Source organism: Mixophyes fleayi, chromosome 2 (genome assembly GCF_038048845.1).
Source record: "Mixophyes fleayi isolate aMixFle1 chromosome 2, aMixFle1.hap1, whole genome shotgun sequence".
Classification (NCBI taxonomy): domain Eukaryota; kingdom Metazoa; phylum Chordata; class Amphibia; order Anura; family Limnodynastidae; genus Mixophyes; species Mixophyes fleayi.
In genome coordinates, this window is record NC_134403.1 from 128,700,161 (window position 1) to 128,724,742 (window position 24,582).

Here is a 24,582-nt window from a genome sequence, read left to right on the forward strand (position 1 = left end):
CGTCTCAAGCAAATATATCCCTGTTACTGAACCTTGAGAACATTTACACATGTGTTGTGAGTCATACTCCTAAAAATATAGAGTCAAGTTGTTCAGTTTAGCAATGTTGTGTATCATACAGTACTAACCAGCCAAGCAATTACCTTACACTGGCTAGAACCATTGCCAAGAAGATAGATGGATTGCAAAGAATACCTTTTAATGAAGAAAATATCAACTTTTGAAATTAAAGCTGAAGAGGTGAGGTGTTATTGAGAAGGTTCACCATCTGTAACTAATAAACAGTTACAAACAGGTAAGTGATTTTAGTTTATTATGCATGTTCCATTAGGAGAATATTAACTTATTAATATTAGCCAATGTGAAATTAACATCTAAGAACACATGCTGACTCCCTGTAACTGAATAAGAGAAATTCAAGTATATTCAAATATCAGTTTTACAAAAACTCAGTAAGATATGGGAAACTGAGCAGCTATGGAGTTAAGCAGATAACATGAAAAATAATATTATAAAGTTAAACTAGCAGCCTGGACTCATTCTTGCCAGTCCAGCCTAAAGGGGCTGATCCTAGAAGACAACATTCCATAAGAACCACCCTGGCAGCAAATTAAAATAAGACAGCTTCATTCTGATTTGCTGCCGTGCTGTCTCTCATTGTAGGAATCTACAACCCTGACACAGCACAGGTATTGTTATGCACTTGTTACAATGGAAAGCAATGTGATGCGAAAACTGGTTGTTCAATGAACATATTTATCAGTTTGTTCATTGAGGTTAAACTGCAATGTGTCCTTCACTCTTGCGAATATGAATTTGATTTATGAACTGCATATATTCCTGTTTTACCAGGAGTAACTATAAGTGATAAATGATAAACTCTTCTACAGAATTGCTTTACCCTTTAGGGTATTTATTCAAATACCTTGGTTTAAATAGCTTTACTTTTGAATTATATTTGTTACAGATGTGTTGTTTTTCATTAAATTCTGCTCATTAATTTGATTTAATTATAGTTGTATTATTAAAGCAGTAACAGTATTGTGTATGTGAGTTTACTTCTGCAGTAAATTGGATTTACATAGTGTTTATCTAAGACAAGAAAAGGTTTAAATCGCACTTATCAACTTTTTCCACTGAGCCTCCAGGAGATCCTGGGGAGCGGGGAATGATGAAAAGCATTATTTTGGCCACACGACTCAATGAAACGAAAGCACCATTTTTCCACTGGGGGCAAGGCCAGAATTATGTGATTCACCGCAAAATGCATCATAGGGGCTCCTAAAATGCGGGAGATTGACCTTATCTCACGGGAGTCCGGGAGAACTACCCAAAATTCAAGAGTATCCCGGAAATTCCTGGAGAGTGCACAAGTATGATGTAAATGTATAAACTAAATAATGCATCTGTGACACTCCAGGTGCTGTGAAACTACAAGTCCCAATATACCCTTCTAGCAACAAGCTGCTATATATTGGCAAAGCATGCTAGGGCTTGTAGTTTCACAACACTTGAAGTGCCACAGGTTAGCCAAGCCTGGCCTACACCCTTCCTTCTCCCTGTATTCGAATAGAAGTGGATCTGAAGAAACGTCTGTTGCTGAATACAGATCTAGGTACAATCTGTATACATGGCACTTCCTGTATTGAGACAGACACAATACACTGCAGGATACGTACAATACATATGTGGAATATAAAGTCTCAGCAGAATGCAAATAAAAATAAAAATGATTATTGTCACCTATTAATAATATACTCATTGATGATAAACATTTAAAAAAAAGTTTTATTCGCTCTCCCCCCATGAGCTACATTTTACATTTATCGTGACGTTACTAATGTTACTAATGTCTAGACATTAGTAACTGTACATAAAATGCATTTTTACAGTTGCTCTTCATTGTAAACACATGTTCTAACATGCATATGCGACTGTCATCACTATCATTTACACCCGACCTGTAATTGGTGTAAGTGATATGACTGAAAAACACGTACCTTTGAGATGCCCAATGCTTGACTTTGGCCCTGCTGCATGCGCTTGAACTTGGCACCCCTTTACTGTAAATTGACTACATACATACGCTCCTTCCCCTTCCCGATCCACCCGTAAACTCATAGGCTGTTGTAAGTGTCCTTTGCACTAGAAGATGAATTGCATACACATGCGTTCTCCGGCATATAGTCCATTTCTAGGCATGTGCAGGGCAATTTAATGCAAAATATGCCACCTTTTTGGTATTTATGTTCCTTAATGAATCAGACCCATAAAGTAATTACCTGGCTCTGTGTGTATACAGAGAGGACATTTAGGACATATATTATAAACTACCTGAGTTTGTAGCTTGGGCCTCTTTCTTGTGTTGCCACACCCAGGCCTATAGTTGGCAGACTTCCTTTGCCAGTTATCCAGCAGCCCCAGATCTTTCCTGTGAGCTCATGCAGACTTTGTGTAATAAATTAAATATATATTATAGTGTATGTATTATATATCGCATGTCTGTATTATACGGTATATTGCGTGTTATGTACTATGTTAACTTATTGCTCAGCTTTCCATATTTCATGTGCCTATACATTTGCTAAACAGGCCCAGCATTACAGGATCCAGTAAGACACCAGCAGCAGGTTGTGACCAGGGGCAGGCTGGACCGGGGGGCAGTGGGGCTCCCGGGCCGCTCAGTCTAGCGGCTGTTCGGGCCGGCCGCCTCCCCCCGTCCCCTGCCATGGATGTAATAATTTTTTTATGTTACTGGCATCCGATGCGGCCGCGTCAGCGTACAGGCGGCCGCATCATGTGACACGCGACATAGCCAGACTGAGAATTGTTTCTAAGTGATTTGAGGTAGAACCCTAGATTGAGAAACTTGGGCTTCAATATACTATACTAATAAGGGAGCTATACATAGGGTTTGTTCCTATAGCTAGATTGGAGAACTAAATGCAGGATTTACTCACTTTATGGACAGAATCTGTCTCAATTTAGATGGGATAAAAACCTATTATCACAATATGTTCTGAATTGAACGTCATGGACAGCTGTCCTCTTTTATATATTTACCTATGAAAGGAGGTGTAACATATCTATATACATCATTTAAGTGGCGCGCTAGGGTGGTGAACAACTACCAGTTTTAACAGTATATCTTATTTACATGTCATAACTATTTTCATCTGTTAATATTTCACTATTCATTGTTACTCCAATATGGAGTTTATTTGAGAAATGTTTCATTTTAATGTATATCAATAAAGTTTATGACTATTAATGCTTAGACTTTGAGTGCCCCAGGGACACATTTCTCCTTTTGCTCTTCCAATTGAAATAATTGACACATATGTGTGGGTGCAACTGTCCTGCAAGATCATGTTACTATCAAAACTGGTATAATCCACATATAGATTGAAAATAATAAATTAGGAGGGTTTGTCTACCCGGTGCCATATATAGTTACTTACAGAACTGTGGGGCTCATGCAGAGTTGAGAGCAGTTTGTGGCTCAAACATACATCTAAATGTGGGACAATAAAATTGCGCTGTTACACGGTTATGTTGCGTTGCATGTATCATATTATATAATATACTGCAACTCAGCATAGTGTGTTAGAATGCTGCTGCATCAAGATACGTTTAAAGTGCATCAAAATATGCTTTAAAATATCGTGATGCAGTCACATACTAAATATGCCAATCATCTTGCACTTGATTGGCATTTTAATGTATATAAAGAAAAGAAGAAAGTAAATTAGTTAATAAAACAGTGTAGTGCTCCCCTAAATTAAGCACCAACGCTCATAGCCTGGGCTGGTTACCACTAATGTAGAGGGACGAACAGCATGTGAGCCCCTCCAAAAGCTGCAACCAGCAGTAGGCAATGACAATTTGTGCTTGATACACAATAACCTGCAGAGTTGGAGTCCCACTGTCATAGTGTGACAAAGCCTCATGCTGTTCGGCATAATCATGTCAAAGCCCTGAGTGGGACAGTCCCCCAAATTTGGAACTAACTCACCAGAACTGGGACAACTGACAGACAGTGATCCTCACTCTTGCCTGCTCTTGCAGCTTTGGCTACCTGGTGCTGGTGTCTACAGCACAGGTTCTGCTTGGCTGGATCCTGTAATGTGTAGAGATGCTTAGGCTCTGTTTTCGGAAAACCGAGCCCACCCGAACATAGCCAATCCGAGCACCGAGCCGAAAACAATCATATCATTGGATCTCACAAATTTTGGATTCCATAAGTAATGACCTCCACAGAGATCCGGCGCCATTTCACAGGGTCACACAGAAGGGGTAGCAGGGTTCTTGGCAGTCTCCAGTGCAATTGGGCAGCCTCATTAAAGAAAGAGAAAGAGAAGGGCTCTTAAAAGTCTCCAGTAACATTCTACTGTGCCATAGCTCACCCATAAATAGGAGAGGTGGCAGTGTTCAGTGCTGAAGCAGAAATTCAAATAATAGGACTGGCAGTGTTCTTAAAAGTCTACAGTCACATTGTACTGTTTTATCAAAATGTATTTACATCAGTCCACAGAAGACCAGGAGCACCAAGCAGCTGCTGGCACCAGTCATGTTGATAGTAACCCTTCTATGTCATCTGCTAAAGCCTAAATTAAAGTGCATAGTGTTTTTAAATCAGGGAAACAAAAATGTAAAAAAACACCTTTTACCTTGGTAAAGAAAAAAACACCTGTAATCAAGGCAAAGTTAACCGCAGAAAAAAATAAAATTGCCAACATGCCATTTTACACATGCAGTGGCAAGAAAAGAATCAGGCCTTTGCCTTTCTCTTTGAGTGCTAGTTCTGTAACTGTCAGTGAGGCATCTTCTTGTAAGATCAGTCATGACGATGCAAGACCTTGTCATTCTGACTCCAAAAGTGGTGGCCATTATGCCCAGGCCATTGTCAGGCTTGGGCATAAGACCAAAAAATCCACCTCTTATGTGTGGAATTATTTTTACCCAAATCCTGACAACAGTTGTCTAGCCATTTGTAGCGTTTGTAAAGCCACAGTCAGTAGAGGTAGGGACCTTAACCATCTAGGAACCTCATCCATGTTCTGCCATTTGACGCGAGTTCATGGAAAGCTGTTAGGAAAATCTGAAACATATGCTACAAATATAACAACAAGCAGTCCAGCATCAGCTAGATTTCTTCTTTCAGCTAGATCCCGTCACCTGCAATCTACACCCACAACACCTTCCTCATCAATATGCTCAGTAGCGATCGAAGTTAGTTCTGCATCCAAGTTGCTAAGGCTAGATGACTCCTCCCCTATCCAGGATTCCTCAGAAGAATTCTTGAGCGTTAGTCCCACTGCTGGTGCTTGTGCTGCTGGCAGTGGATCTTCATCTCAGAAGCAGACCAAGAAGAAAACTACTAGTAGTTTACAACAATTCACTGTTAAACAATCCTTTGCATGAGGAAGCAAGTATGAAAATTGTCACACAGTCGCAAAACGGATCACAGGTGCCATGGTGACTATGCTAGTATCAAATCTGCGTCCAATATCCAGTATTAATGCAGCAGGTTTTAGACAGCTAATTGAGATCTTGTGTCCCTGTGACGAAACGAGTTTGATACGCTAACCATTCTGTGTCTCGTTTCTCACATAATGTGGATTATAGTACTTTTTATAGCCCTTGCTTTTGTTCCCCAGCTCACCAGACTACAACTGCATTGTCCAATTACATGTGGTTAAGGGGACATTGTAGTTCAATGTAAATATGTATATTGTGTATTATATATTGATGACTTGCAGTAATGTTATTCATTGTCCTTAAACTGAAGCCAGGAGGGTTATGGGTAAAGATCAGGTGGTGTCCAGGATACAGGTGAGCGGGCTGGGACTGCATTCATTCTCCCCCCTCCTTTCTCTACAGGAAGCATGGAACAGCTGGGGACCCTGTGACATCACAAAGTAATGTAAGGGGTTAATTTTAGCAGGGGCTCACTGCTACCTTATCCTTGGAGGTAGGGGAAGCCAATTAACATCAATTGTTCTCCTTAGGACTAGTCCAGACATTCTGTCTGCATCCCAGCAGGGGGCTTCTGTGAAAGGACAGCTCATCTTCACTGCCCTGTCCAAACCCCTTAGTCCTGCACTGACCAATGGTTAAGAAGAATAGACCCAGGGGTTTGTCCAGGGAGGAGAAATTAGACCTGAGATATAAGGAACGACTCCAGGGGGGAAGGTTTCATTCTGGGATTTCATTCATGAAGACTGCAAGATCTAGTTTTGAGTTGTCGTTCTCTACTAGTCTATATATGCAGCTGAGAGAGATCCATGGGTCGTGAAGTCTGGACAGCCTGGTGACTATAACTCCTTAAACTAGTGGGGTAAGGGAGAGATGATGTGGTAAATCTGCCTGCCATTTATTTACTGCGTGTACATAATATTCTAGTGTTGTTTGTATGACAATAAATATACTGTTGTATTTTTATAACTGCATTTGCCTGAGTGACAATACGAATCCTAGAAGGTACTGGGTAGACTTCTCTGGCATAGAAATGCATCTGTGGGTGGCCAGCCAGCGTGAAGTAGGTAGCATTGGGCCAGATAAACCCGGTATCTTCAGATTTTTGGTGGCAAGCAGTGGGGTCACTCAGGCCCAGGTCCTCTCTGGGTAGAGCTGCAGGGGAACTGTATCGCGATACATTCCAGAACTCTGCAAAGCAGTTAGCACTAGAAACCAGTTACCACATTATCCTGAACTTACTCCTTAAGGCTTTAAGGTAGAAAGTGTCACGAAAAGCGTTGTGGGCTTTAGGCGAGGGAAGATGCACCCCGCCAGAGGAGAGCGGAAGATGGAACCGTGTCTCAAAGAGGGGAAATCACAGTGAGGTTATCCCTGGAAGTAAAATGAGAGTGAGCTCTAGAAACAAGAAAGCAGATCACAGCCCAGTGTTGAAAAAGTTCCCAAAGGAAGGGATGAAGCAGTCCAGTACAACCAGGAGAAAGGTGTACTGGGATGAAGGACTGTGGCAGTGTCTGCAGGATGGGGATATGGATGTGTTGCACCACCCCACCACAATGCAGCACATTATGGATTATTGGGATGAGGAGTACCCAAAGATTATCATCCACGCACTCATCATCTCCCGCCTCGATTATTGTAACCTCCTCACTGGCCTCCCCCACTCCCGTCTCTCCCCCCTCCGCTCTATATTCAATGCGGCTGCAAGACTCATCTTCCTCTCACGCCGCTCCTCCTCTGCCTCCCCTCTCTGCCTTGCCTTATACTGGCTCCCCTTCCCCTACAGAATCCTTTTTAAACTCCTCACCACCACTTACAAGGCTCTCTCCAACCCTACTGCCCCTTATATCTCTAACCTCCTCTCCATTCACACTCCTGCCCGCTCCCTGCGCTCGGCCAACAACCACCGCCTCTCCTCCACCCTTATCACCTCTTCCCACTCCAGAATCCAAGACTTTTCCCGTGCAGCCCCCCTTCTCTGGAACGACCTCCCTCATTCCATACGTCTCTCTCATACTCTGTGCTCCTTCAAACGTGCACTCAAAACTCACCTCTTCCTCAAAGCCTACCAACCATCTATTTAACCCCCATCTCCTCCCTTTTGCTCATCCTCCCTTCTCTCCTCTTGCCTCAACTTGCTCCTCTTGTGCCTGGTCTGTTTACCCTCCCTTAGGATGTAAGCTCGTATGAGCAGGGCCCCCTCCTCTCCTCTCTCCATACCTGTTCTTCCGCTCCGTCTTTACCGCATATGACTGGCCGGAGTTTCTGAAGTATTGGTACTTTTTGTTCATTGTTCTGTATGGTTTCACCCTGTATAGTCTACTGTTAGTACTGTGTGCGGCGCTGCGGAAACCTTGTGGCGCCTAACAAATAAATGATAATAATAATAATTATTATGTGGGAAGGAGCCAGTCTACAGGAGAAATTGGAGAACCTGTTGGATGTGTTCCTAATGTTGAAAGAGGAAGCAAGTGCCTGTAATTTTCGGGATGAACCAGAATGGGATGATTTCACACATTAAGTTATTTGTACTATGCAGAATCTGGCCAAGGGAAAATCCAGTTACAACAATATTCAGCAGTACAAACAAGATGGAAATGGACTATTACAGCACAGGGACATGCCTGATGAATCCCCTGCAAATGTACTAATAGAATCGGTCCCATTAGCAGATTCTACAGATCCACTAGAGACAATGAGTATGGAGGAGCTGATAGTGGAATGCCAGATCCGGGGTGTACCTTACCTGTACTGCACACACAGGGATATCCTCAAACGTCTTTTAAAAGGTCAGGAGAATCCCATCAATGCCTTCAGTTTTTATAGGAAATGGATGCTCATTTTAGGTCCCCACATACCTTTCTGGGAACAAATGCAATGTCTGCAACAGAGTTTTGAAGAAGCAGAGGATGAGGTATGGCGACAAGGACTTACGGACACTGAAATGTGGCAGGATCAGTGTTATCGATTGAATACTGAAAAATGCCAATTGCAATATCTTTTGTCACACTCTAAAAAAATGGCTGCTCAGTCTGTTAATCAGGGGGAGGTCCATCCCAGTGGATTATACACAGTTGCACAAGCTACTATCTTGGGGGAGACTGGAGAATAACTGCTTGGTGAGGATGTTGTACCTCTGACTACTCAGAAAGGATTAGGAGAAATCCTCCCATTTGGTGACTTGGATGGAAAAGAGCTACCAAGTAAATAGCATGTAGTAGCATCTTCTGATAATTTGCCAGTGTTATTGGCACCTGAGACTGTGTCTGAGTTAGAACAGAATTACAGAAAAGACAAGTTATCCACCCCTGTTGTGCCTGAAAATGTTTTGTTTAATTAACTAACGCAGGATACTGCATGTGTGCTCTCCGGTGCAAGTGATTTACAGCTGTACCCAATTGTGGCAGAAGAGAATCATAAACTTGATCAACATATGATCTCAGCAGAAATCATGATTACAGACTGTATGACAGAATCAACGGGACAGGATAAAGAAATTGTCATGTCAGAGGCCACTACCATGGGACACTGGGAAAACTACTCCTACACCTTTCCCTATGCAGAATTGGCAGATGAGGAGATGTTGACTGAGTGGGTGTCTGAGAGGGCACTAGCACAGCAAGATTCACCAGCCCCACAAGCTTTGAAGCATCACACTCCAGCTCCAAATCTGTAAATCCAGGACCCAATGCCAGAGGCCTGCATGGGACCATCCACTCTGTTTTGCAGCCAGGAGGACAAGTCTGTGTCCAAAGAGGATTCACACTACCCCGATGCGAGAGTGGCGAGGGAAGTAGTGCAACAGTTGGATGTGGTAGCGGGGGAGGAGAGATGCACACCAACATACATACAGGGGCACCGACAAGTGGTTTGGGAGGGGGACAGAGGATTCCCCATCAGCAAAGAATTAATGGAGCCCCCACGTTTCCCTGCCACTGGGCAGTTGTCCCTTGAGTGTTTGGGGGAGGGGGGGGATTGGATCTTTGTCAGAATAAATGGACATGGAGCCAGAAAGTTTGCCTGCCACTTGGCAGTTTTTACTCGAATATGTGGGCATGGTCTCCAGAAATAGAGGACAGGCCAAGTGACTATTTGCAGTTGGGCAATTAAGGGTGGATAAGGTACCCAAGGGATGTTGGACTACAACTCTCCTACCATGGATGTGTGCACCGGAGTAGCCCAGTTTTATTGTTGACTCATCTTATGACACAGGGCAGCATAAACCCCCACTCCAGCTGGGTGGGAAGATATGCCTGAAGCCATGAAACCCGGGTGGGATATTGAGGAACTGTGTACTGCTGTCTACCTTGCCATCAGACCCAGGAGAAACCAGAGCAGGCCAGAGACTTTGGACTTGGGAGAAAGGTTTACTTGGGGCAAGGGAGCCACTGGGGAACAAGGGCTAAAAAAGTGGGGGAGGTATACGTGACAAAACGAGTGTGATACGCTAACCATTCTGTGTCTCGTTTCTCACATAATGTGGATTATAGTACTTTTTATAGCCCTTGCTTTTGTTCCCCAGCTCACCAGACTACAACTGCATTGTCCAATTACATGTGGTTAAGGGGACATTGTAGTTCAATGTAAATATGTATATTGTGTATTATATATTGATGACTTGCAGTAATGTTATTCATTGTCCTTAAACTGAAGCCAGGAGGGTTATGGGTAAAGATCAGGTGGTGTCCAGGATACAGGTGAGCGGGCTGGGACTGCATTCATTCTCCCCCCTCCTTTCTCTACAGGAAGCATGGAACAGCTGGGGACCCTGTGACATCACAAAGTAGTGTAAGGGGTTAATTTTAGCAAGGGCTGACTGCTACCTTGGAAGTAGGGGAAGCCAATTAGCATCAATTTTTCTCCTTAGGACTAGTCCAGACGTTCTGTCTGCATCCCAGCAGGGGGCTTCTGTGAAAGGACAGCTTATCTTCACTGCCCTATCCAAACCCCCTAGTCCTGCACTGACCAATGGTTAAGAATAATAGACCCAGGGGTTTGCCCAGGGAGGAGAAATTAGACCTGAGATATAAGGAACGACTCCAGGGGGGAAGGGTGTTCATTCTGGGATTTCATTCATGAAGACTGCAAGATCTAGTTTTGAGTTGTCGTTCTCTACTAGTCTATATATACAGCTGAAAGAGATCCATGGGTCGTGAAGTCTGGACAGCCAGGTGACTATAACTCCTTAAACTAGTGGGGTAAGGGAGAGATGATGTGGTAAACCTGCCTGGCATTTATTTACTATGTGTACATAATATTCTAGTGTTGTTTGTATGACAATAAATATACTGTTGTATTTTTATAACTGCATTTGCCTGAGTGACAATACGAATCCTAGAAGGTACTGGGTAGACTTCCCTGGCATAGGAATGCACCCATGGGTGGCCAGCCAGCGTGAAGTGGGTAGCATTGGGCCAGATAAACCCGGTATCTTCACAGTCCCCATTACCAAATTCCATCACAACACCATTTTACTAGAAAAGCTATTCCTCACCTGTACAAGAAGGTTCGAAAAATGTAATTATTGGGCTACAAAATGCTATTCTGTCCACTGTACACTTAACCACAGATATGTGGACAAATGGAACTGGGCAAACTAAAGATTATAGAACTGTGACAACCCACTGGGTTGGTGATTTGCCTTCACCAGCAGGAACAGCAGCAGCATGTACCCAACTACATCAGATTATTCCGAGGCAGTTTACTCTGTGTATCACCGGCTTCACTAAGAGGCATACAGCTGACAATCTGTTATAAAAACTAAGGAACATCATTGCAACATGGCTTATCCCACTTGGACTCTCCTCAGGATATATCATTTCTGATAACGCCACCAATATTGTGACAGCATTACAGCTTGGTGAATTCCATCACATTCCCTGTTTTGCTTATACAATCAACTTGGTGATGCAGAACATTTTGAAAAATGACAGAGATGAGCAGGAGATGATGTCTGTGGCCCATAAAATATCTGGACATTTCCGGCATTCGGCAACAGCATGTTGGAGATTGCAGCAGCTACAAGAACAATTTAATTTGCCCTGCCACCAACTGAAGCAAGACGTGGTAACAAAGTGGAATTCCACCCTGTATATGCTTCTTAGGAGGAACAGCGAAAAGCCATCCACACTTACTACACAAGCCATGACATTGGGAAAGGAGGTGGAATGTATTTTAGTCAAGTGCAGTGGAGAATACTTTCTGTGTTGTAGAAGGTGCTGAAACCATTCAAAATACTCACCTGTGAAGTGAGTTCAGACACTGCTAGCTTGAGCCAAGTGATTCCATTAATTAGACTTTTGGAAAAGCAGCTTGAGAAACTGAAAGAGGAACTGAAACAAAGCAATAAGTATGTTGGACTTGTAGATCAAGTACTTTATTCACTTCGCCAGAATCCAAGAGTTATCAAAATCTTGAAATGGGATAACTACATTTTGGCGACTGTGATTGATACTAGTTTTAAGAGTTATGTCTTCTCTTTGTTTACAACTGACCCAGATCTCAAGAGATGCAAGGAGTTCCTGGTGAGCAAGATGACAGCTCAAGTGTCACGTGACAGGACAGTGTCTCCTCCTTCAGTTTCTCACTCAACTGCTGGTAGGAAAAAACTTAGCTTTCCCAAGAGATCCAGGGATGAGTCAGCACAACATTTTGACATCTGGTCTGGTAATATGGATGTCTAAATAGACGTGTATATGTATTTCTTTAACCTTCCACTTTATTGCTGTTACATCAGTATTGCATAAAGTGTTTGTAATCTGCATTTTACATCAAAGGTACCTAGCTATATCTTAATTTTTGGGGGGTTTGGGGCAGATTCAAAGCTCAGTGATGACCTTGCTTTTTGCTGTGAATGTCAATGGCTCATTTTAGTGCATTGTCTGGAACAAGATCCGATATACTCATGTCAAAATGATCACAGCCAATTTTTGGACACTTGGCGGATTTACCCTTCTGAAGTTGTTTGTTTTTAATCATCCTTTTGTTTGCTTCTCTCTCGTACGTGTGACCAGATACTTTGTTTTTCATTGGGTTCACAATCTCCAACTGTGTTATAGGTATGCTCTGGGTGACGGCAATCTCCTCGTCTTCATCTTCCAAAGCTTTGTCTGCAGGGGCATTTGTTTTTTCAGATCTCTTAGCTGTTTTTTAAACTGGATATATTTATCGTCCTGCCTCAGGGCCTCCTCTGTATTATTCTTCTGAAGTGCAGTGTATCTCTTGTGTACAAGCTCTCTTAAATCCGGGATCCCATCCGGTGGGTCATGTTTTAGCTTAAGTACGGTTTCCTCAACTGCATACATATATTGGTTTAACTCTCTTTTCAATACAGCCTATTCCAACATGACGGATTCCATGCTGACCACATATTCCATGTCACAGTCTGTCTGAAGCAGATCTAATGCCACTCCAGTTGTAATATCCATATCTTAGTCTACATAAGTTTGGCAGTTCTTCAGGAATGAGAGGGAGGTATCCACAGAGGAGAAGGAGATTAAAGATGCAGCACGAGCGAACATGGCTTAATAATGTAAAGTTCGTTGACAGCAATGTTGGTCTTAAGGCAGCTAAGCTATTGGTATCTTGTTTTGATGGGGCCCAAACAAACCAAGCATTTCAGCCACAAAAGTGGCACTCCTTGTCACTGGAGTGCTTGCTTTGTTAAATTGTACATGTCCTTTTTAATATCTTACATAAGGGTGGGTGGGAGGGCCCAAGGACAATTTCATCTTGCACCATTTTTCTTTTCTGCCACTGCTGTGTGGCAATGTTTCCTAGATGTGCTATGAACTGCCATGTGCTTGTGTCGTTAGCATCCAGCCAGCTCGCTGTAGTCTTTGTCCGAAAGTGGATGAAAATAATATTGTGACCTGTGAGGTGGTCAAAATTGACTGGAAATTAGTGTTATTGAGATTAATAATAATATAGGAACAAATAAAGAGCAAAATTATGTGATTTTAGCATATTTTAGATATTTTTCTAAAAAATACAGATCCAAAACCGAAACACACAAGGGCGGTTTTGCCAAAACACAAACTTAATCCAGATTCAAAACCAGAACCAAAACCAAAACAAGGGGGTCTGCAAACATCTCTAGTAATGTTAAGGCCCTGTTTGGAAAACAGATAGATACTATTTCAACTTGTGAACACTCTAGTCCTCCCTCCCCCAACCAGCCCTGACATCAAATCAATAGCAACAACATTTAATAATTAGGCCTCCTTCCTGAAATTAAATTAATAGTATTTACATTTAATAAATAGGCCTATTTTCCAGAAGCAGCAACAGCATTAAATTTATAGCCTTCACATTTCATAAATAGGTGGTCTTCTCCTTCAGCTTGGCCCCACATCAATTAAAAGCACCCAAACCACCCCACCATTAAATTAATAGTTGCATTACCCCACCTTAAAATAATAGGCAGCACCATGATACCACCATTAAATTACTCACTCATCACATTCATCCCATCATTAAATGAATAGCCCCCATCCACACCACATGATTAAATGAATAGCCTGCCACACCATCGCCACACCAGTCACATTATACTAACATTCCGCCAACACTCACCATCTTCCATCCGGACTCCTGAGCTGTATACTGTAGGAAGCAGTCTCTTTTGTCTGGCTCCCTTGCTGTCTGCACAAGTGGATTTGTGCACGCATTTCAGAAGAAGTATGACTTGCTGAGGGGGAGACGGTCATACATGGAGGTAGGGATGAAATAAAGAGACTGCCACACACTGAGCATGAGACAGAGGAAGAGACTATCTAACACAGAGGGGAGGCAGTTGAAAGCAAGAGTTGAAGAGTGCTTGTGTACTGCCCAGGAGATGGAGCACCCTGTGCAGAGTGCTCCGCATCTTCAAAATGATTGACAAGCAGCTTTTGGGCTGGAAAAGCTGGTGGCCTGTCCCGTCAGAGGAGTGCATATGAAAAAGCACTTGGGACTACCAGCCTCTCCAGTCTACCAGCTGTCTGTGAATCATCATGATGATTGACAGACAGTATAAGAATTATGGAAGGTGGGATGGTGAGCTGTCTGAAGGAAGGAGCTCCCTGTGCTGCACTGTACAGGTAGTTCTCAAGTCCTACAGCAATTCTTCAATTGCTGGACACGTGGACGAGCTTCTGGCTTTTCCGTGCTCTGACCAATCAGAACAAAGCCCATCTGTATTTAAAAGAATCTGATAGAGCCCGACTGGTCAGTTGCATTGCTTCCCTGCAAGGAGCATGCCCTTATCAGTAATAAGGTTTGTTTTGTTTATTTTTTCAGAATGGATTACAAGGAAAAAAAGGATCTCCCCTGGATTTAGGTGAGCAATAAACTGGAAATGTGGAGTTTTTATTTTTAATAAATGTTTTTTCATGGTGTGTGTGCTTATTTTACTATACTATTTATAAGTGCATCAGAGGTCCCACAAGTGCCAGCATGCTCTGGCAGCCATGGTTATGTTGGGACTTCTAGTTGTACAACCACCAGTAAACCTAAACAGGTTAGGCATCTCAGGGTTTGCTGGGACCTGTAGTGCATCAGTGCCCTAGCAAAATAAATACAGATCTATCAATTTAAAATGTATTCACCCATACCCCAGGGGTGTTTGCAAGAGCTCCAGGCTGTTTTGTTCAAAGGCAAGGCAAATTTTAGCCTGGGGGTGTAACTCTGCTCAACAGATAATTAGGAACATCTTAAAGGAAAAAAAGCCCACTATAAGTAATTTAGCCCTGTGATTAATAAGCTAGGGCTGGTTGACATGACAGCCAGCTTTATATAGTCTAGCGATTTGTTCAGGGTGACCTCAAGCTGTGTGTTCTCCCCCATGGTGCCACTACCAGCCTAGGCTATGTTGCTGTGAAAAATTTGGGGGAGGGAGGATAAGGAATTAAAAATAAATATGTCTACTCTAAAACAACAGTCATCATGATCATTATCATGCTTTAGAGATACACATCTTCAGATCTGTGCATATTAACCCAATTTGAGCCTGCATATTTAGACACAAATGCGTCCAACTGAGCATCCGGGCCATTGTATTTAGGTCCAAACTTTGCTCATATCTGCCCAGTCCAAATGACAAGTGTCTGGTTGCAATGATTTAGTATAAATTATGCAGGTAAACCAATATTAATAATTGAGCCTTACTATTCAAAAGAATAAAAAAAGTTTTAAGCAGGACTCTTCCAGTTTTCATTTAATCATTTTTAAGTTGACTTGTCATCTTTGCAAAAAACCACACCGTAAAATTTTATTTAAGGAGTATAGTCCATGTTAACAAGGGATCCAAAAAATAAGACACACCATTTAAAATCTCTTACAAATGAGTATCTGTAAACATTGTTTATTAATCTCAAAAATTTCCAGAACGTTTCTGCTCATACTCATTGTTAGCTTTAAAATGGAATTGGAATTTCCATACTATTAATCAAAATGATTTACTGTGTTTGCATCTTCTTTTCGCTTTATATAGTTTTATGTTCAGACTTGGCAGATCATAGACAACCTCCATGTCAAATGCTTTCTGGAAATTGTTAATGAATGCATTTTCTAGAAGAGTATTTTCATTCCTAAATCTCATGGCCCACAAGATAGTGGTCTTCTCCTTGCACAAGTGCTGAAAGGTCTCTAAAAGTTCCTGCAGGTAGGGGTGGTTATAAACAACATCTGCTGCAAGGATGTAGTCAAAGTGTGAGGATGATTTAGGAAATGTTTCCTCCAGATAAGAACCCCAAGTCAGTTCTTTAACTTGTGGGACATGTTTACATTTCAGTTTAGTATTTCGAACAACATTATACTGCAAGTTTCCAATCAGCTCTTCCAGGTCTGTCGCTATAACTTGTGCTCCTGCAACAGGAAGAACGTATGAATAATTTAAAAGAATACAATCAGACAATTTATTACATGATACTCCAAAATCTGCTCACATATTGAATATAATACTATCACAGTAAATAAATCATGAACCAGTTTTATATATTGTCAAATTTCAATATTTTTTTAAATAAATAAATTATCATTGAAATGTATAGTATAGTTGGTAAACATCATAAAGGCCATTCCTTCCATGAGGCAAGGATTACCTCTCCCCACCTCCCACAGTGTTCCTGCAGTGAGTGGCCGGTGACCGGGATTGGGCAGCGACGGGCAGCACAAGGTGGTGGACAGAAGTCTGACAGAAAACATTCCTGCGGTATGTTGTAAAACACATATAAAATAATTTTGTTGCACTATGTTGTGTGCTATATGTTCCATAAATTTGTTAATAAAAACAGTTACTCCAGTGAACAGATAGTTGAACAGCCTCTGGCATAAGGCACTGACAGAATAAGGATGCCAGGAGAGAGCCGAGATGATTCCCCTTTGCTCAGAGAGGAATGGTTATAAAGTGATTTGCATGAAAAATAAGCTACAGTATTGCACCAGATGATTTTTGCCACCACCCACAGCCAAGATTGTGAGGGGCATATTCAATTTGCCACGTTACTCGCAAAAGTAACGCGGCGTTAAAAGTATTACCGTTATTACGGTAATTCTAACTCAGATTTCAGCTCGCAGCTCCCTAAAGGTACCGTAATAACAGTAATAGTGCACAAGCCGCATTACATTTGACAGTAACGTGGCCAATTGAATATGCCCCTAAGTATGCATTGTTTATATATCTATAGATTGTCTCCTATTATAAGCTACTAAGACCAAGTTCCTCCAAAAGTGTAATCACTCTGTAAATACCACAAGAGATGATAATAGAAAACAAGCCAGAACGCCATGGTTTAATGCCCTTATCTGAAGACATTATGCAGCCATATATGAACCTATCCATGTTGCTGCTGGTGGTTCAATGACAAGCTCTGTTTCCAATTGCCAACCCCCATTGATGGCCATTTTTTTAAAGAAATAGCAGTTTGAAATTGAGTTCATGAACAATGAGCCCATGAAGGATCCTGTGAGATGCCATTAATAAACTCAAATAGCTGCCTGTCTACAACTGATGTAAGTGAAGAATACCTTGTATTTTGAGTACTCACCAAGCAGACAAGCCACGATTGATACTAGCCCTGTTCCAGATCCGATCTCTATTATGCACTTGTCCTCGATAGATAACTGTTTTCCATGCTTTTCCAAAAAGTAACACAAAACAAGTGCCTGTGGAAATGAAACAAAAGGGCATTCAGACATAAAATAATACCTTTCCTGTATCAGAGTGTACATCTTCATTAAGTAGCGGGGAAAATGTGTGGTGAGAGTGGAAAAGGTTTGCTTACTGAATTTTGTAGCCTGCTCAATATATTGTGATTTATTTTTTTTGTATGGGGAAAAATAAAAGAATCTTCTGTATTGCCTAAATATGAAGTACTGAAATGATTCTAGCAATGGGGATTAAAGCCATTGAACTCACCTACAAAATCAAGTGTGGCCATGCTGTTTCATAACAAAACCATAAGTAGAACTGGGGCCTCCCTGTACGACCTCAGGATAACTTGTTTGTTGGAGACAGCTCACTGCCCCTACAGTCATTATGGAGGTCATTACTCTCTCTCCATTCAACTGCCAGCAAGGTCACAGCTATCTCTAAGTGGCATGCAGTTGAATGAGACACACAACTCTGGTCTTGTATATTAGTACTTGAGGGGAATGGACAGTTAACTCAATGGGAACTCAACTCAGGCCCGGTGCTCCCATTAGGCAAGGTTAGGCAGTTGCCTAGGGCGCCGTGTTCTGGTGGGTGCCACAGAATTAAAAAGTATTTATTAGTGTAGTTTAAGCATACCTTCCATGGCCGCCGCACAGCTTCAAATAGATCCACGGGGAGGGGGAGGAGCTATGGATCACCACCGCCGCCCTCCCCTCCAACAGCTGATGGGGTGCTCTGTCTCCTCCCCTCTACTCACTGTCGGGCGTGACATCATCATCACCCTAGCACCGGCCCTGACTCAACCTTGACATTGGAGCAGGTATCTTAATTCTCCAGTCCTGCCAAAGATCACATGGCACCACAGGTGAACTAGAGAGCTGTGGGCCCTGGTGCAGAGAAGCGAGGAGGAGGGAACCGGGGCCCACAGCTCGCTAGTTCCCCATGCTTCGGGACCCATTATCTACATGGGCCCCGGTGCAAAGGACCTGCTGCATCAATGGTAGTTCCCCCACTGCCTGGCACACTCATGAATGCACTAGCAATTAATCTAACAATGGAGACCCTGGGGTTAATTTTAGGGAATGCTACAATTATCATAACATACACATCAACATTTCAGGGGTAACCCCACCTTCATCAGGAAGTGAATACAAATAAATTTAACAATCATATTTATATTTAAATATAAAAACAACATAATTGAAATTAATAAGCAACAGTGCACATTATCATTTACAGCTTATCCCTATAACACATTATCTAATAAAAATTAAGGTATCTACAGGAGGTGTGTCAACAACTAATAATGCAAACAAATACATAATAAATACATATCTATTAATACCATAAAATATTATGTCACTGTATATACCTAACTCAGCTAGCACAATATATCACCATAACTAGCAACATTGATGTAACTTAAATTGTTTTATATTCCACAAATTATAATAGCAACAATATAATGTAATTCTCCTTTATTGAATTTGTACACGTGAATTGTCTTGGGTTAGCAGGTACCACACCTAGGACATGACAGATCATGTGATGTGATTATAGATTTAAAAAAAGGCTTGACCGATCCCTAAAAAATACCCCTCCTTGGTCAGGTGCATGTTGAATTGCTGAGATAGCGTTTCAGTTCAAGTTCATGCTCCCCTGCGTTAATCATAACTATGACAGTCCTTGGGAACTGAGAGCCTACAGAGACCTCATTGTAAAGCAGGTCTGCATTCCTAGAAAGGAGCTCCGGAACTAAGTGAGTAGCATGAGAAATCTGAGATATGCTGAATCCATGAGAGCTTATAATAACCACTGCAGAGTGTAGCAAACCTGACCTGTCAGGGAATAAAGTAGCCATGGCATGTTTACCAAGTCCATCCCTGAAAGGCCCCAGGGTGTCATTCAGCTGATAGACAATGACCAGGTGCTGGGTGAGAGCAAAGGCAGAGTCACAGTCCTAAAGTAGAGGGACAGTATAAAGTTGATACAGGGACAAATAACACCTATGAAAAATCTTATAGAACATTTCCCTATACGTACTAGCGGGTAAAGTCCTTATAGCAAATAAAAATACTTTAAAAATCATATCCAAAGTAATCTGGGGAAAAAAGTAAATCCAATAAAACAAACCCGTGCAATTTTTTGTAAAATTGAACATCGTTTGTAAAAGTTTATAGTGGACATTAGTTGCCCCCTGACCTAGCAAGGGCTTCATCATCATCATCATCATCATCATCATCATCATCATCATTTTTTTTATATGGCGCCAGCAAATTCCGTAACGCTTTACTATTGGGAACAAACATTAATAAAACAATACTGGGTAATACATACAGACAGAGAGGTAAGAGAACCCTGCTCGCAAGCTTACAATCTATGGGACAATGGGAGTTTGAAACACAAGGGCAAGTGCTACATCATATTGCACACTGGACCAGCTAGAATGCAAAGGTAAAAGTACTGAGTGGGCTGTGTCTGTGGCAATGTTGGTCAGAGAGTTGTTGTCTGTGTTAGCTGTGTAGAGGGTGGTAATAGGGGAGATTAAGATGGTGGTTGAGAAATATCATAAGTTTGTCTGAAGAGGTGGGTTTTCAGAGAACGCTTGAAGGTTTGGAGACTAGAGGAAAGTCTTACTGTGCGAGGGAGAGAATTCCACAAAGTGGGTGCAGCCCGAAAAAAGTCCTGTAACCGAGAATGGGAGGATGTCATGAGAGTGGAAGAGAGACGCAGATCTTGTGCAGAACGGAGGTGTCTATTAAGGAGATATTTTGAGACAAGTGAGGAAATGTATGTCGGTGCAATTTTGTTGACGGCCTTGTATGTTAGTAGAAGAATTTTATATTGGATTCGTTGAAATACAGGCAACCAATGTAGAGACTGACAGAGTGGCTCAGAAGAGGAAGAACGGTTTGCAAGGAAAATCAATCTAGCCGCTGCATGCATTATAGATTGTAGGGGTTCAAGTCTGACTTTGGGAAGACCAGTAAGAAGGGAATTGCAATAGTCGATGCGGGAGATGATGAGTGCATGAATTAAGGTTTTTGCGTTGTCTTGTGTGAGATATGTGCGTTTTCTGGAAATGTTCTTTAGATGTATGTAACATGATTTAGATATGGAGTTGATGTGGGGAATAAATGATAGTTGTGAGTCAAGGATAACACCTAGGCAGCGAGCTTGCGTGGTGGGATTTATGGTCATGTTATCAACAGAAATAGAAATGTCAGGCAGGAAGCATCTGTTTTTGGGTGGGAATATTATTAATTCAGTTTTTGAAAGATTAACTTTGAGTTGGCGAGAAGACATGCAAGATGAAATGACAGAAAAACAGTCAGTAACACGAGACAACACAGATGGTGAAAGATCAGGAGAGGATAGATAGATTTGTGTATCATCCGCATAGAGATGATACTGAAATCCAAAGGAGCTTATTAGTTTTCCAAGGGAAGTGGTGTAGACAGAGAATAGCAGAGGACCTAGGACTGAGCCTTGTGGTACTCCAACTGATAAAGGAAGCGGAGCAGAGGTAAATCTAAAGAAATTAACACTGAAAGAGCGATTAGATAGGTAGGATGAGAACCAGGATAGGACAGTGCCTTCAAGACCTAGGGATTGTAGCGTTTGTATGAGGAGAGAGTGGTCAACAGTGCCAAATGCAGCAGAGAGATCCAGGAGAATTAGAAGAGAGTAATGGTTTTTACTTTTTGCTGTGATCAAATCATTGACATCCTTGGTCAGCGCAGTCTCTGTGGAGTGTTGAGAGCGAAAGCCTGATTGAAAGGATCCAATAGGTTGTTTGCTGTAAGAAAGTGTGTGAGGCGAGTGTAGGCAATTCTCTTGAGAAGCTTGGAGGGGCACGGGAGCTGAGAGATGGGGCAGTAATTTGCGAGAGAGTTTGGGTCAGAATTTTGTTTTTTTTAAAAATGAGAGTAAACACTGCATACTTGAATAGTGATGGAAAAATACCAGTAGAAAGAGATAGATTACAGATTTTAGTTAGAGGGGAAATGAGCACAGGAGACAGGGACCTACTAATTTGTGAGGGAATGGGATAGAGAGGACAGGAGGTAGAGTAGGAAGATGAAAACAGAGTAGAAACTTCCTCTTCATTTGTGGGATCAAATGAAGAGAGAGTGTTAGAGGGTGCTACAAAGGAATTGAGCTAATTGCTTGTCGAGGGAGATGCTACCATTTCAAGTCTGATCTTATCTATTTTGTCCTTGAAATAGGAAGCAAGATCCTGGGCACGGATGGTAGTTGAAGGATTTGGGGCGGGAGGATTCAGAAGAGATTTAAATGTGTTAAAAAGACGTTTGGGCTTAAAGTCTACTATGTCTAATTCATTAGTCCAGTCTTGAACTGAAAAATGTTTAATGACAGAAGATACATAATGTAACATACTAGCAGGTTAATTGGCTGCTATTAAATTGCCCTTAGTCTCTCTCGGTCTGTGTGTGTGTGTTAGGGGATTTAGATTCTAAGCTCCAAAGGGGCAGGGACTGATGTGAATGAGTTCTCTGTACAGTGCTGCTGAATTAGTGGCACTATATAAATAGATGATGTTGATGATGATGATGACCAACAAGTCACAAAAGAACTATCAGCTTCTAAGTTGACATAAACATTTCGGGCATTGAGCCATTAACGAACATACCTAAGGATCCCAACATGATTGCATAGCTTTAAATTAGGGATATTAATTCCACCACTAGATAGAGGCTGTTGTAACTTAAGCAGACCAATTCCGGACCTCTTAGTTTACCAAATAAAGCGTCAAAACTCCCCATTTATTCATTTTTCATCCTCAGCAGTAAGCAATGCCAGCAATATTTTGTAGCGGATATAACAGTTTTGGAAAGATAGTCATTTTTATCAAATTTGCTTGACAAAGATATGAAAGGGAAAGATTACTCTGACGGTCAGCAATAACCTCTTTAATGATAGGACTAGCATTCAAAGAATAAAGATTATGTATATTTTTAGGAAGCTGGATCCCCAAGTAAGTAAGCGAGCAAGTCGTCCATGTAAGCTTAAAGGCTCTACCCCATGTTGCTTTCGTAGCCGCCCCCAAAACCATTGCCACGGATTTCTCACTGTTAATCGTAAATCCAGAAACCTTCCCAAACTCTACAAGCTTGTCCAGCATTGGTGGCAGCGAAAAATGTGAATCTAAAATAAATAACAGAAGATCGTCAGCTAAAGTTACCATTATTACTTCGTCCGCCCCCAAGAAAATATCATGAGAATCTGTTATTGCACTCAAGATACGCAGGAGGGGATCCAAGGCCAGGTTAAAAAGCAAAGCAGACAATGGGCATCCCTGTTATTAAAATTAAGCACAGGCTAGTATATTAAAGGGGAACAAATAGTATTGATTTCACAGGTGTAGGATTTGGGAGTATCCAAAGAAAGAACCCTTTAGGTGGGCTAGAAATAGCCCAAGTGCCCTTCTCAATAAATAATGCAGTTAGAATCAACAGGCTTCAATGGAATATCCAAATAATTTAGAGTTTTAAAATAGGACAATATAGAAAGGCATATAAATGTTAATTTACAAAGCATGTACTTCACAATTGTAGTGTTTTTTGGGGGATCCACTTTATGATCTAAAGATATATATTTGTTTGGAAAATTCTCAGCTAGGGTTTGTGTGAAAATTAGCGATTTCCTGGAAATTATGGAGGTGTGAGCATCAGACAAACACCACTAATGAGAAGTTTACCAACACTATTCAATACCTGGACATGTTCACACCCCCTAGATTGTTTGTTTTAACAGTAACAGGTAAAATCAGAGTCAGAGGTTGATTTTCAAGTCATTATTTTTAATATTAATCTTTATATGAAAACAAAGCAGCAAAGTCATATTTTTAGGCATAGGAGCATGTGACCACCAGAGGGCACCTCTGGGTGTACTGACGAAAATCAGTTGTCAGATTATTCTGTGTTCAGGATGGGGACACTGCAAATCTAGAATATAATCATAACAAGTTGGCCGTATGAACCCATTGATGTCATTTGACATCAATTTAACAGGAGCCTCACATTAGTATTCTGAGCTGATGGGGGTAGCTTGCTTTTTTCACTATTAAACTCAACCTGTGTCTTCCTTTCTCCATCCCCCTTGTTATATCAGAACACTGCTCCTGTCACATGCAATTACATGAAGCCTTGTCCTCACTAATACAATGACAGGCATGGACACTCTCCTGCTGCTGTGAACATTAATTTGATTGGCTACAGATTGATCATCATCATCCACTTCAAAACTGGGGATACACAGGTATGCACAAAATGAAGATTGATAATAACAGGTATTCTGACGAATAAACCAATAAAATGTCTGTAATGAAAACTGATAACTATATTTCCAATGGTAATTATCTATTTCAACTATGTTACCCTTTTATTACTTTGGATTCAAGAGCTACTAACTCATGACTCTTTACCTATAAAAACCAGAGACTGTGAACTACTCAACTATATAAGCTAATTGAAGCCGTGCAAGCTACAGCTAGTAACCAATCCATGGAGGGGGATTCCAGCAGATCCAGTGACTTGAAGCCCCATTCCTCTTTCTGATAAGCTGACTGCAGACAAGTATACTTATCCTGCAACATGTACATCACGTTACTAGTTATTTTGTTTAATGTAATTGTTTATTAATGAGTGTTCTTACAATGAATGGAACCGATATCCTATTATCAGGGAACATTCATTTAATTTACTGTATCCATTATACGAATACATTTGACAGCTTCAGAGAACATAACAGCTCTTCTTTGAGTAAGGACAGTTTTTGCAAATAGTAAGCTGCTAAATGAAGTTAACTGTTTTTTTGCAAGTCAGTGTAAACACATACTAGACCAGTGTTGGCTAACCTGTGACACTCCAGGTGTTGTGTAGTTTCACAACACCTGGAGTGTCAGAGGTTAGCCAACACTGTTCTAGACAATAGGCTGCAATAAATGG

The 24,582-nt window shown here is 41.5% G+C and overlaps 1 protein-coding gene and 1 long non-coding RNA gene across 2 annotated transcripts in view; one reads left to right on the forward strand and one right to left on the reverse strand.

The window, feature by feature from the left end:
* Window positions 1-75: 75 nt before the first annotated feature.
* LOC142141464 (uncharacterized) lies at window positions 76-24,360 on the forward strand. The gene is made up of 5 exons (XR_012688677.1): window positions 76-295; window positions 14,758-14,797; window positions 16,579-16,669; window positions 23,747-23,893; window positions 24,073-24,360. It is a non-coding gene; the product is annotated as an uncharacterized LOC142141464 (long non-coding RNA).
* LOC142141463 (protein-lysine methyltransferase METTL21E-like) overlaps window positions 15,700-24,582 on the reverse strand; it is a 37,122-nt gene continuing 28,239 nt past the window's right edge. Inside the window, exons 4-5 of the mRNA XM_075199973.1 lie at window positions 17,505-17,622; window positions 15,700-16,323 (exon numbers count right to left, since the gene is read on the reverse strand). Of these exons, the coding sequence (XP_075056074.1) occupies window positions 15,905-16,323; window positions 17,505-17,622 (537 nt within the window). The 3' untranslated portion in view covers window positions 15,700-15,904. The remainder of the gene's footprint in view (window positions 16,324-17,504; window positions 17,623-24,582) is intronic.